At 34.3% G+C, this 14588-nt stretch overlaps 2 protein-coding genes across 2 annotated transcripts; one reads left to right on the forward strand and one right to left on the reverse strand.

The window, feature by feature from the left end:
- The first annotated feature begins 1476 nt into the window (after positions 1-1476).
- On the forward strand, positions 1477-5116 carry LOC133798570 (probable 1-acyl-sn-glycerol-3-phosphate acyltransferase 5). Its single transcript, XM_062236943.1, has 4 exons — positions 1477-1771; positions 2541-3449; positions 3782-3912; positions 4539-5116. The coding sequence occupies exons 2-4, from the start codon at positions 2884-2886 to the stop codon at positions 4976-4978; spliced, it is 1137 nt and encodes a 378-aa protein (XP_062092927.1). The 5' UTR covers positions 1477-1771; positions 2541-2883; the 3' UTR covers positions 4979-5116.
- A 1651-nt stretch (positions 5117-6767) lies between these two features.
- On the reverse strand, positions 6768-9109 carry LOC133798579 (UPF0496 protein At4g34320-like). The gene is made up of 2 exons (XM_062236953.1): positions 8404-9109; positions 6768-8261 (listed from the first exon to the last, which is right to left on the reverse strand). The coding sequence occupies exon 2, from the start codon at positions 8242-8244 to the stop codon at positions 7105-7107; it is 1140 nt and encodes a 379-aa protein (XP_062092937.1). The 5' UTR covers positions 8245-8261; positions 8404-9109; the 3' UTR covers positions 6768-7104.
- Between the last annotated feature and the right edge of the window lie 5479 nt (positions 9110-14588).

The raw sequence follows: 14588 nt of genomic DNA on the forward strand, positions 1-14588 counted from the left end.
TACTATTATTTTTCTATTCTTATTTTGTTTCTATTATTAATTTTTTAAATATTATTGTATTATATATATATATCTTATGTAGTCATGTAAATATATATTTATATGTTGTATTTAGATATCATATAGATATTATTTATATAAATATTTATATATATTATAAAACTATAATTCATTTTATTATATATATTTATATAACAGTGAACCCATTTTTATTAAAATTATAGATAATGTTTATAACTTTAAAATTAAGCAAACGTGTATTGAAAGTTGCTTCTACCTACTACTATAATAAAAAAGTGTAATCAAATAATTAAACTAATCCACTAATCATGAAAAAATTAATCTTATTAAAAAGTTTATAATAATTTTATTTTATTCAATCCTATAAATTTGTATTTATTATTTTTAATATTTTTATTATTATTAACTAATAATTCAATCATTATTATTATTCCTAAATAAAAAAAAATTATCATTGTTTACCGAGATTTTTGGAAACTATACTAATGAATATTAGCTGAGACTAATGATATGGAATTTAAAGGATTAACACAGGATTTTTACGTGGTTGGGGTGTTAATTAGCCTTAGTCCACGAGTCAGTTGTATTAGAGATTGGAAAGTCTTTTACAATGGAGTTTCTCTCTATATTTTGACAGAGTAACTGTATATGAGTCGAAGAGAGATCTTTTTTCCAGTGTTCTATTGCTCGTATTTATAAGCTCATGAGAACACTGGGTCTGGGCCGGGTATGGCCCGGGCCCATCAGAGAAATGGATATTCTTGGCCTCTCTGGTGGAAGCCCAATATAAAAGGTAAAACATACACAAAATCCAGACCAGTTAAGGCCCAATAAGGTGGCCCAAGAACTATATTTCGCCCGACAAACCGGTGCTCTTGGTCTGGACATTTCAAGTTACGAGGCAGATTCAGGGGACAAGAGCAGTCAGAGTACTTGGTAATGCAGATCTGAAACAACGGCGTGCAATCCCGAGGTGGCCTTTTCCGCAGGTGAAAAGTAGGGACAACATCCATGCGGAGTGGGGCGGCTTCAGAGTCTTGGACGCTTTTGCCACCAACCGGGGACGACGTGATCCGGGTTGGTTTACCATTGTCCCTCTTCATTTACCACAGGCCCGGACCGTTACTAGGCTCCGGGACCAGGCACGTATACCGCCGGGGGTCCGAGCTATCTGCATATCTCCCGGATAACCATACCAGACCCCGTCTGGCCCAAAATTGCACTAGGCCCGTGCCCCCTTGGACATTCCCGTACCAAAAGGCCTTGGGCCGGGCCCACATTTTGAATGCCCTGACCATGATGGGCTTGGACGGTCGTTCCGGCATAAGGGAGGAAATGGGGTTAACAATCATTATTCATAATATTTTTTATAATTCATTGCATTTTTCTTACCAAAAATAATAGGTGTCATCGCAAGCACTAGTCTCGTCTCAAGATTCGGCAAAGTCGGTAATTTGAGAGAGTTGACAGAGCCTCCTTTTATAGTCTATCTGCTAAGAAAAACTATACCTTAGTACTGTGAGTGTGGGAGACTAGAGTGCGAGTGAGACTAGTCTATTTTCCGCCATTATTTTGTCCGTACATACCATATTGTCAAAGCTACAACCTTTGGATTATCACAAACGGCACCGGCTTAACCTATTTTCTTTACTTTTATCATCTATTTGCCTGCCCAGAAGCTCCGTCACCATTGACCACTCTGCAAGCTTTCTAAATCTCCATTTTTCATATCTCAATAACTACTCACTGGGTAGCTTCCTTCTTCTTGACTTATATCATTATATATACATAAATATTACTTTACTTGTTTTGGAAATGATTTAAAAATTGACTTCTGGGTTTTCCCGGTCTTTGAGTAGCTAAAGATGGAATGGGATTCAGATCCCATGCTTCATTGATGTATATCAATGGTGTTCTTAGCTTCTTACTTTTTGCGGCGTTATGGTAGAGTTAGATTTAACACAAATCAAGAGATGTTAATTGAGTTAGCCATTTTGGGATTAAGCGTTATTTTGATTTTGGTATTTAGAGAAGTGATTTATTCTATGTATTTTCGTCTTCGAAGTAGTTGATTGTGGATTTCTTTTGAGATTAGGTTGATTGCGCTTTTAGACTATTTTTGGTTCGAGTTTGTATCTGTTATGACGTAATGAGTAGAAAGTTAATGAAATGTATTGAAATTGGTGAGTACAGTAGCTTAATTTTAGTCCAGCTATTAGAAGATGAAGATGATTGCTGTTAGACTAGCTTGGTTCAAGTTCGTAACTAACAATCTAAAAATTCTCAGAAACTCCACGAGCATTGTCCAACCTGTCCCATTTAGAAGGGGTTTGGCTTTTATTTGATTATGATAGAGCTAGGAATTGTGAAAGTATCTTGGGGTTCTAATCATTAAGATTCTCTAGTATTTTGCTCCATCTTTTGCTGCTCACTTTTAAATGTGTGTTGATTCGTTAATTTGCACTCATGTTTCATAACGAAGGACATTGTTGAGTCTCATTATAAAATTCTTCATGCAGGGTACACGTACACCATCACGACTCCAGCTTTTATGACTATGAGGAGGTTGTGAGATACATTTGTTCTGATGATTCAGTTACATACCCTTTTTCATATTTTCCTAGCATTTGATGGTGCCTTTTCATTGTAGATACCATTAGGTCTCGTAGTCTCAGTTATCTCAAATTCAACTCTGTTCCATTTTTGCGGAGAGGAGCTTGTTTATCTCCTCTTTCTCTTGTTAAGGATTAAGGTGTGAGCATTTTGGGTTGAGCCTTATCATCCCCTGATAATTATCAAGTCAATAAGATACGAAGAAGCAGTGTAGCTGCCTTTGACTGAGATTTTACTGGTTCAGTGCAAATGGAGTTTCAAAGGCCTTCAAATGATGGAACTGATCGTTGCTGTTTAACTTTTCTTAGAATGGTTAGGGGTCTGTTTTGTTTGCTTGTGCTTATTTTAACAGCATTCATGATGTTAGTGTATTGTGGCTTTATGGGTGCTGTTATAATCCGATTAGTAAGCATATATTACAGCAGAAAAGTGACATCCTTCTTCTTTGGTGCTTGGCTAGCTTTGTGGCCTTTCCTTTTTGAAAAGATAAACAAGACTAAAGTCATTTTTTCTGGAGAAACTCTTCCTGCTAAGGAACGTGTTTTGCTTATTGCAAACCATAGAACTGAAGTCGATTGGATGTACTTGTGGGACCTTGCATGGCGAAAGGGAAGAGTGGGTTACATAAAGTATATTCTAAAAAGCAGTTTGATGAAGCTACCTTTATTTGGTTGGTCATTCCAAATATTGGAGTTCATCCCCGTTGTGAGGAAGTGGGAGGTTGATGAATCTATCATGCGCCAAATGCTTTCAACTTTTAAGGATCCCAAAGATCCTCTCTGGCTTGCTCTTTTCCCAGAAGGCACAGATTACACGTAATTTCTTTAGCTGCATTTTCTCTTCTTTCTTCCTCATTCTTGTGTTTTCCATTGAGACTAAATTTGTTTCATATGAAGAATGTATGACCGGTCCCTCCTATGTGTAAACCCATACCCTGAGTATTTATTGTTTTCCAAAACTAGTTGAAGTGATAATAGTGTAAAACAGAATATTGAAGAGTAGACTTTCTAGATTGTGAAATATAGGGACGTATGATAATGTCTATCCTACTTTGACCAAACATAGCATGTACTATATTAATATTTTTAAACCTTCCATTTTGTAAAGCTGTTGATGGTATTTCCTTAACTCTGTTTTCTTTTTTCAGTGAGCAGAAGTGCATTCGTAGTCAGAGATATGCTGCAGAGAATGGCCTACCGATCCTAAATAACGTGTTAATTCCAAAAACAAAGGGTTTCTTTTCTTGTTTGGAAGGGTTAAGAGGATCTATCAATGCAGGTTGTTATGGCTTCTTAGATATTGTTGCTTACATCATGCATTGCATGCTGTCCCTTCTTTTGTTACCAGTTGGATATTTGAAACAAACTTATTTTGTTGTACATATGTAGGAAATTTTTTGCCTGAATTTCCATGACCTAATAATGCATCTAGAATGATCAAACCAATAACAATGTATGACTTTTTAAGCAGAATGTGAACCACCTTTGACACAAACATCTTGGATGAGCTAGCATTGCTTATACAAGTGGCTTCTCTGTGTCATTTAATTTTTTAGGAATATTGTTCAAAAGCTCCTCTTACACTTGCACTACAGTCAAGTCATAGTTAACTGATTATTTTGTTTTGCCTTTTTCACATTTATAAAGTCCTTTTGAGTTTGAGGTATTAATTACAAAGATTCCAAATTGTCATCACCGCAGCAATGCAGAGGAACTTGTAACTTGTCTAATCCTTTGATCTAACCTTTAACATGTCACGTTATGGAGCTCATTTACTTGCTCTTTATATCTTTATTAAATTCGATTTTGTTATAAATTAAAGTCTGCTGTGCTATACTGAAGTTCATTGTTACATTTAGCTTGTCTTCCATAACTTAGGGTGTTATTTATGTATTTTTACCGCAGTTTATGATATAGCTATTGCTTACAAGCATGACTGCCCAACATTTATGGACAATGTCTATGGAGTGGCTCCTGCAGAAGTTCATATCCATGTTCGACGCGTCTCTATTGACAGCATCCCGACTTCAGAAAACGAGGTCAATACTTGGTTAATCAACACATTCCATCTTAAGGATCAGTTGCTCTCTGATTTTCATGCTCAAGGCCACTTCCCCAACGAAGGAACAGAACAGGACCTCTCTACTGCAAAGTGCCTAGTTAATTTTGGGGCAGTAGCTCTCTTGACCAGCATATGTACGTACTTCACTTTTTTCTCCTCAATTTGGTTTAAAGTTTACGTGTTCTTAGTGTGTGCATATCTTACATGCGCTACCTATTTCAACATTCGACCAGTGCCTATTGTTCACCTTGTCAAATCTCTTTTTAAAAGCAAATCATCTTAACTCTCTCATTTCTGTACCTCTAATGTGAATCCAAATTCTTTACACAAAAAAAAAAAAGGCATGGTCACAGTTTTGTAATAGATTTCTGCTGATGAGGGTAACTTTTGAGAATGCTTATACCAAGTTCTTTGTTGGAAATACTTTGTTTTGGTGGCTGTTAAGTCCTTTCATAAATGACTACACCATGAAATTTATTCAGCACTACTACATCCTTATATCTCCCTTTTCCTTCCTCATTGGTCCCACTTTGACAATGGGGAAAATAAAATCTATTTACCACAGAAAAAATCATTAGCAATGTTGTCAAACACTTGAAATTTACCACAATTAGGGGAGAAAAAGGACTCAAATCGAACAGATTTGCAATTATGTTAAAACACTCGTGAAAATGACATTTTGTAACATTTTTGTGTTAATTATTGAAATTTGAGATGGGATTTTTAACAACGCAGGGCAGGTAATTTCCAGGTTAACTTATGACAAGGCTTTTATAATATTTCATTTCATAATGGAGAGTGTGGCAGTCTATCTGTATCATTTTTTCTTGAAATTTATCTGTCTTTATAAGCACAATGACTTTTGAACATAATTACATGAAAGTTTAACTAATGTTTTGTCCGAAATCGTTCAGCCGTGCACATCATAGAAAACTATGCTGAACTATCCATTTATTGTATTCTTGTTAAAATAGGTCTATTAGGCACGCACGTTATATAAACATAAAATCGTATTGCGTTATAAACGTGCATCAACTATAAATTAAATGCTAATGAAACATGATATTGATGTGGGTATTTATATTATACCTACTAAATAATTTTTTTTAAGGATGATGATTCCTTGTATAGTTGTTTAGGAGTATAAAAAATAAATGATTTTATAAAAGTCGTTTTATATACGTTATGATACGACAAGAGGTCTTTAGCAAAAGCAATGGAAGGTAAGTTCTTTAAAAGAAAGAAAAGTAGAAGTGAAAAAAATGTCAATGATTGTAACAGGAAACACAGTACGCAGCAGTTAAGAGTTTGAATGCTGAAAGCGAACGCAAAACAGTATCTAATGACACCAAACTAAACACTTAGCGTAACTAGCCTCGCTGGTCAATTGGTTGCTGAGAAGTCATATGAAAACGACTTGGGATCACCAAAATCACCACAAATAATCAAATATGCCTAGTTACCACCCTTATCAGGTGACTCATCTTTGCCTAAGCTTTCATCCCTCTTATTCTTTCACCGGTTTTAGTGTTTTAAACAACACACTCTTGCTATCTCAAGAATTCACTTAGCGTATAAGCTTAATCTAATTGTATTTTCTTTTAATAACAAAGAGCCAACGTCTCCCACTTTCAGCCATTCATTAATTATAAACTACATAAGTCTTTACCCTTTCTCCTCATTCGAAAGACAATGCTCTTTTATTTGGACCTACTTTTCTCTTTCACAATTTTGCTATCTTTTCTAGAGCATTTTCGGAAAATTGATTGAACAGCTTTCAATTGTATTCAAAATAAGCAATAAAGGGTAAACCTTGCCTAAGAAGATTACAGCTAAAATGAGATGTAAAAGTGCAACGAAAAAACCTCAATTGAACAGAATATCTTCTACCCAATTATCTATGAGGTAAAGAGAGAGCATATTGTCAATTGTAAGCAAGCATGATTTTTTTGGTTAACCTTATCAAAGCCAATTTCAAAGTCAAAACGACACTAATATTGGATCTTCTTCACAATTTTCCCCATTGATGACAAAATTCAACTTTCTTATTCTGAATAACTAACTAAACAAAGTTGAAGCAGAAAATAAGAGCATATCATATTATCATAGAAATGTTTGACAATGTTACAAGACTCTTTATATACCATAATCAAATGTCAAAATGAAGAAAGCTACAACTCTATTTGCCAAAAACACAGAAAATAGAGTGTGAAATGCAATATTAGTCTTTACATTATGTTTTGCTATAAATATGTATACTAAGAATGAAATAAATATCCACCCCTATTTAAATCCCAAAGGAAATAAATTGAAATATAAGCTGAGGAAACAAAGTCCTTCAACGACAGAACAGTTGTTGTCGTCGGGGCACTACAACATTACCGGAATAAGCTAATTTCCTTTCCACCATCAATGGTTGGGATTCTTTATGATCCTTTGTAGAACCACAGTCCTGGCTCGGCGAATGTCTCTACTGCAAACATCAGCCTGTAGTCCCAACTCCTCAACAGTCTTCATAAACCCTCCAAGCTTCTTCTTAATCTCTTCAATTCCCACTTTCAATGCTTCTTCTTCAATGGCGAATTCGGCATTTCGCAAGAGAGACTCAATCTCCATCTCCAAACGATCAATCAGGACTCGGATATTGTCCAAGTCCTTAATGGCAACATAAGTCCCAACCTGCATTGCACTAATCGCCTCTTTCTGACCCTTCAAAGCATCTTCATACTTCTTCCAAAGGGAGTCAATCCACTTCCCCATTGAGCCAATGGGAATCGAAGTAGCCGCAGCCAAAGCCGCCGCAACAGGTGGAGCCGCCATGGCAGCTGCTACCACAGAGCAGATCAATACGGCAGCAAAAGTGGCCACAAATATCATACTTGAAACCTTCCTCCAAGCATGGATACATTTAAGCTTCTTGTCAAGCTTGTTCTTCCGGAGCTGCAATTTCTCAAGCATCAAAGTCTGTTGTTTATAAACCTCTTGGAATAGCTGAAAGAACTCAGTAGTAAAAGGGTCTCCCGCAGTTTTAAAATTCTTCAGCTCCTGAAGTGTCCTTACATAGCGACTCCCTCCTTCTACCGTTTCCTCCTCGAATTGTTGAAGGGCAACGAGAATGAGCAGCTGGGTGTCACGAGCTCGCTTAAGGCACTTCTCCAATGCCGTACAGAAATCCAGTGTCTTCAAGCTATTCTCGAAGTACTCTTCAACTAGCTCGAACAGCTCTTGGTTTTTCCATATGTCTTTCTTGCATTCCAAGATAACCTTGACCACCTCCTGGTTCATCTCCAAAAGGCATTCGGTGACTTCTTTCAGGGAATCAAATGAAAGGGATCGGACTTCGACTCCAACGGCTAGAGTATTGATTACCTGGTTGGTCCGAGCATGGAGGGCCGAGTCAAAGGACTGCAAGTCCGAGTCAAGCTTGCAAGCTGCTTCGTAGGAGTTCAACTCGGTTGTGTAGTGAAGATTTGTGTGGACATTGATGTTCGTAGTGGATGAAGATGATGGTCCAGGGGGGGCCTTGTTCTTGCTCATATGGCCTCCCATGGCTTCGGTGTACGGATCTATACGGGTACAGCAGAAGCGGGAAGTGAAACAAAGACAAACCAGAATCAATTTTCGACACTTAAATTTTGAGCTTGATCTTTCTGTGTATGAACCCCAAAGAGCAGGCCCAAGGAAAAACAAGAACAAAAAAAATGATACCTTGGAAGTCCCTATACAAAAACCATCAACTTTGATATCAGTCTTGTTCTCCAAGCCACAATTTTCTTGACAGATCTTAACGCAGAAAAAGTAGATTTTCAGAATTAAAACAGCCCCACTTCGCGAAAGCTATGAAATCCAACCTTCTTCAGAGAAATAGCTTTTTTTTCCCTAGAAATCCAAGTGAAATGAATGAGACCCAAATACCGAAAAGAAGAAACCCAGAAAGAGATTAAGAGGAGTGGAAAATCCAAGTCAAAAAAGAGGGAAAACAAAGGAAATTAGTTCAGATAATTTAGTGGGTATTGTTTAAAGATGAGGAGGGGAAAAAGAAAATAAGAGAGGAAAGTAATATAAAGCAAAAGGGTAAAAGAAAGGAGGAGAAATGAGGAACGAAGAAGCTTAAAGTGAACTGAAACCGTCAAAAACCATGAAAATGTGGGGAGCGAAGGGTTGTGTTTTTGAGATTATTAGAATAGGAATAGCTTGCACGCATGAGGAAATTGAGTGAAATGGATATGGACATGTAAAACGCGGGAAGCAATCTCTCTCTCCTCTTCAATCGTCTCACTCTCTCTTTCTCTCTCTAGAAAAAAAATAAATAAAATGAAAATGCTTTTGACGCGCAATGGTACTGTTACCCAGGTGAAGGGTGACAGAATGTTGTACGGCGGCACGAGCTTCAGCTTAAAGACTGGTTTCTCTTCTTAACTAGTTACTTTCATTAACACATTCATATTCATAGAGAAGAAACCAAAGTCTTTTATTTGGTAAAGACAAATCTCCTTTGCCAAGCTTTTAAGATTTTGTCACGCTATTACTAAAATACCCATTCATCTCTTTTTTCATTTTAATTTTTATTTATTTTTTATCTATTTTTATAAGATTTCCTTCTGTATTTGGAGAAAAACACTCTCATAAGGTTATTGTATCAATATTAAGAGGGCTTTCATAATAATGAGTTAGAGCATTCTTATTTAACCGAACTAGAAAATATAACCGCATTTTTCGCCGTCTTTTAAAATTATTAAAATATATTTTGGGAGATTGTAGGATATGAATTCATTTTCATCATACTCATACAACATGCTCTTTATATAGACACGTGAGGGTGTCTTGACCACAATTTTTTTATAATGATGTTCATTACATAACAAACCTCTTGCAGGTTTTTAAAAAATTATGAATAATAAAAGTTCCGAAAACAAAGTTCAAAAAACTTGTCGTACGTGTGCTTTTATTTTTTATTATTATTATCATTATTATACATTTTGCGTGATTTTTTTATATAAAAAGTCTAAATTATGTATAAGAAAATTTATGTTTTGTATAAGACTTATTTTGGCCGATTACTCATTTGAACACTTTATTTTTAAAAATGAACTTTTAGATATCGTGTTTTGTCAAAATGTTAAATATAAGAATGGATAGATCGATTATTTTGACATTGTATTTTGGCCAATTACCCGTTTTGGCCCATTATTTTTAAAAATTAACCGTTGCACTATGAATTTATTCAAAAGGTTCAAAATTCTTTATAAAAATTAAATTATATATATAATTTATGTTTTCTGTAAGGGTTCATACAATTTTGAACCTTATATTTTAGCCGATTACCCGTTGGGACCTTTATTTTTAAAAATTAACTTGCAGACCTTAAGTTTTGTCAAAATGTTAAAAATAGGAATAGATAGATCAGTTATTCGAACACTATATTTTGGCCGATTACTCATTTTGACTCTTTATTTTTAAAAATTAACCTTTGGACTATATATTTATTCAAAGTATTAAAAATTCTTTATAAAAAGTAAATTATATAAATATTTATATAATTATCTATATAATTTATGTTTTCAATAAGGGTTCATACCATTTTGAACTTTGTATTTTAGCCAATTATCCTTTTGGACCATTTATTTTTTTTAAATTAACTTGTGGACATTGTGTTTTGTCAAAATGTTGCTTACCCATTTGGATCCTTTATTGTTAAAAAGTAACATTTAGATAATGTGTTTTGTCAAAAAGTTAAAAATACAAATAGATAGATTATCTATTTATTTATTATTATATATAGATATTTTTAATTGACATCTATTATTATTATTATTATTATTATTATTATTATTAAAATAAAAATGAGAAAATAGATAGAGTTTTTTTCCTTAATTAATTAATAGCCATAAATTAGAAAAGTAAAATAAAAAATTAGAAAAGTTAACAGTTATTTATATTTATAATTTAATTAAACAGTTTTCATAATTAAATATCTAATCAAATTTAAATTAAACAATGTGAAAATAGAAAGGGTGTTTTGGAGCAATTTTAGAGTGTCACATCATATAAATATATTAGAAAATATACCCGCCTTCGCGTAATTTTTTTATAATAATTTTAAATATATATTTAAGGTAATTTTATATTTGTTTGATAAATATTATGATTTGAATTTATATATTTTGTAATTCAACTATATATATTTAACGTAATTCTATATTTGTTTGATTAATTTTATAATTTGTATAATGTGAGTGAGAAATTTATACCTTTTGTAATTCCTCCATTTTTTTAAAGTTGTGCTCTAGTAGTAAAATTGTATTAAAAATATCTAATTAATCAATTATTTGTTTCTCTCTCCTTTCAAGAGAATTAATAGAATGTATAATAACATTTGAAAAGTAAGAGATGTGAAAAAAATTAAGCTAACAAACAATATTAACATCAATTGTCATAATTATATACTTTTTAATTCATAATATGTTCCTTGTTTCTAAAAAAGATTTTTTGTGCTTCACGTCAACCTCCGCATCTTTTGTTGCTACTGGAATGTCCATTAAATTACAATCTAGAAAACATTTATTTATTATAGTGAAAACAAATCATAAATCCAAACAATACCATTAGTAATATCATTTTGTCACAAGCTTGAGAAAATATCAAATGAGAGAAAAACACAATTATTAATATTGATAATTGATGATAATAATTATAATATTTTGTACAACTATTCACTTTTGAATAAAAAATATAATTATACTACAATAAGAAAATAGATATGTAGAGAATCAAAATTCAAACAATATTAATACTAATACATGGTTAGCTAATTAAGTTCAAAGATACACATATTTTTTTCAGTACATATAGTTGTTGACTTGTGAAATTGGCCAACGGTCGTATGTACAATATACGACACATTTTGAACGAAATAAGTAATATAAATGACAGAATACGATTATCTTAAGTAAACACACAGAAATTTATAGTGGTTCAGCCCTATTCTGATGAACAGTAATAACCTAATCCACTTAGTCTTTAGTATTGAGTTACTCGACAATTACAAGTATGAACTCAGTAATTCACTTCTCATAAGAGTTTTTACAGTCCGAAAAAATTCCCTTTTATGAAGCCCTGGGTCCTTTATTTATAGTACCCAGGAGCTGTTACACAATCAGTCGTACTGTAGATCGTGGTTTAGTACACGATCGTTGTGAGTGGAGATACGTGTCCACCTTCCCACAATTATGAAATCGTGGGTCTTCTCTTGTTTCTATAGATCGTGGTGGATAATGCACGATAGAAACCTCTGGGAAGTGCTAAGTCTTTGTTGGTATGTCAGACTTAGGAGCTAGGCCCGACGACCAAAGCTTGGGTGTTGGACCTTGTGACCTTCTGGGTGCTAGGCCTATTGATCTTCGGGGTGCTAGGCCTGTTGATCTCAGTTTGAACGAGAGTAATTACTTCTCAGTAAAGTGTACTTGGGGGTTTAGGCCGACCATCCTATGGAGGATAGGGTCAGGCCGACCACCTCTAATGTCCTTGGGCATATTGGGCCGATCACCTCGGGGTAGGGTCAAGCCAACTACCCCTAGAGGTACAAGACTTGCTTGGGCTGACCACCCCTAGGGGGTATAGGGTCTGCTTGGGCCGACTAGCCCTACGGGGTATAGGGCCTGCTTGGGCCGACCACCCCTAAGGGTAGGGGTCAGGCCGACCACCCCTAGGGGTACTGGCTTGGTCGATTTTCCTATAGGTTCTGGACCTATCCTTTTTGCTCATCGGTCTTTTCTCAATACTTAGTCGTTTTTACCTGATTTGAGATGTCACGTGTCACATTTTCATTCGCCACGTCATCCTCGTATTTTTTAGGGATAACAATAGTAAACAATATCATATCATCATGATCTATGTTCAATTTCTTCTCCTTCCAAAAACGATTTTGGCCAACGACGAGTAGACGTCAAAATGACAGTAAACCTTGAATAGAAAATAACGACACAAATAATTTTATAGTGGTTCAACCCCAATTCGTTGGTAATAGTCTAATTCACTTGGAGTTGTGATATATGAAGCCTACACTTAAAACCAGATGGACATGAGCCAACTATGTTTCTCAAGTGTAAGTATAAAAATAAAAAGTTTCTCTCTCTAGAGAATACAAGCTTTCTCTCTCTAAGCTCTGTTTAACGCCCAAACGTGACTTCCACTTAGCGGTAGTCGTAGTATAGATGGGCGGTCGATTCCACAAGGAGGTAAAGAGACAAAGCTAATCAATAAATAAAGTTAAGAAATAAATAATATGAGGGAAATAGAACAAGTGATATTTTGTTGTTTTTAAGATTTAAATATTAGAAATAAAGATTGATTAAAGTGTGATGTAACAAATAGGAAGGATCAAGAGTCACCAATATGCATACTTATTTATTTGGATCTTTGATTCACAAAAATTACACAAATTGATAGTTCACATCCCAACTATTCATTTGGAAGATTTAACATTAAAGCACAAATATATTTCACAAAAATGTTTTCAAGTGATTATTATTCTTTACCATAGAAGGATGAGATAAATCTTATGAGAAATCTAAAAATGGCATTATACCATTGGCCATAATGCAATAAAAGATTGGACATAAAACCTAACACAAATATTACTTTTACTATTTATAAAATACATAGAAAGAGCATGACTAATTCTATATAGATTTTAGCAAAAGTATATATATATGAGAGAGATGGAGAAAATGATAAAGATATTATCTATATTATTTTCACTAATTTGATAATACATAGAAAGTGCATGACAAAATCTATATACTATTAGTAAACATAAATATAGATAATAAGATGAAGAAGTAGAGATGAAAGAAATAAATCACTAAAATATATAAACTTTAAGCACATGGTGAATAAAAAATACCAAACAAAGTCATAGTCCATATAGGATCATCCTAACCTTCCTAAGAAGGTTAGCCTATTATGCTAGACATTCTCATGAAATTCTAGAGAGAAAATATGAGAAATGAGACTAAAATTTGGTAGAGTTTTGCTACCTAAAAATTACATACAAAATGTGAAATAAGAGTCCCTATTTATAGAGGGAGAAAATGACTAAAATGAAATTAAACAATAATTTGGGGTTTACAAAATAAATCTGAAATATTAATAATAAACTATGATTTTGAAAAATCAAATCTTATTATAAATATTAACCTAGTTATTTCGGTTGATAACTCTAGAAATTAGAGTTATTTTACCACATTTTTAAGCTAAAAATGATTTATTTCTTAAGTTTTTAATTAAATTATTAAATTTTAATTACTTTTTGAATTTATTAGTGTTAACCGAGATTTTCGGTAACTCTATTAATAAATATTATTTAAGGGTAATTATAGTGAAAGCAGAAGATTAACACGGGGTTTTTACGTGGTTGGGGCGTTAACTAGCCTTAGTCCACGAGTCTATAGTATTAGAGCTTGAAAAACCTTTTACAATGGAGTTGTTCTCTGAATTTTGACAGAGTTACTGTATCTTAGTTGAGGGAATCCCCCCTTACAGTGTTCTATAGCCTGTATTTATAGGCTTATGGGAACACCGGGTTTGGGTCGGGTATGACCCGGGCCCATCAGAGATACGGATCTTCTTGGCCTTTCTAGTGGAAGCCCAATACAAAAGACACAACATACATGAATTCCAGACCAGCTAAGGCCCAATAAGTTGACTCAAGAGCTATACCTTGCCCGACAAAATGGTGCTTTTGGTCTGGACACTTCAAGTTACGAGGCAGATTCAGGAGACAAGACCAGTCAGAGTACTTGGCAGCGCAGACCTAAAACAACGGCGTGCAATCCCGAGGTGGCCTTTTCTGCAAGTGAAAAGTGGGGACAATGCCCATGCGGAGTGGGGCG

This window comes from Humulus lupulus, chromosome 1, assembly GCF_963169125.1.
Source record: "Humulus lupulus chromosome 1, drHumLupu1.1, whole genome shotgun sequence".
NCBI lineage: Eukaryota > Viridiplantae > Streptophyta > Magnoliopsida > Rosales > Cannabaceae > Humulus > Humulus lupulus.

Coding starts and splice junctions, on each gene's coding strand:
- LOC133798579 (XM_062236953.1), bottom strand. CDS start 8,244: ATGGGAGGCCATATGAGCAAGAACAAGGCCCCCCCTGGACCATCATCT.
- LOC133798570 (XM_062236943.1), top strand. CDS start 2,884: ATGGAGTTTCAAAGGCCTTCAAATGATGGAACTGATCGTTGCTGTTTA. Junction 3,450..3,781: donor CCAGAAGGCACAGATTACAC/GTAATTTCTTTA, acceptor TTCTTTTTTCAG/TGAGCAGAAGTGCATTCGTA. Junction 3,913..4,538: donor AAGAGGATCTATCAATGCAG/GTTGTTATGGCT, acceptor TTTTTACCGCAG/TTTATGATATAGCTATTGCT.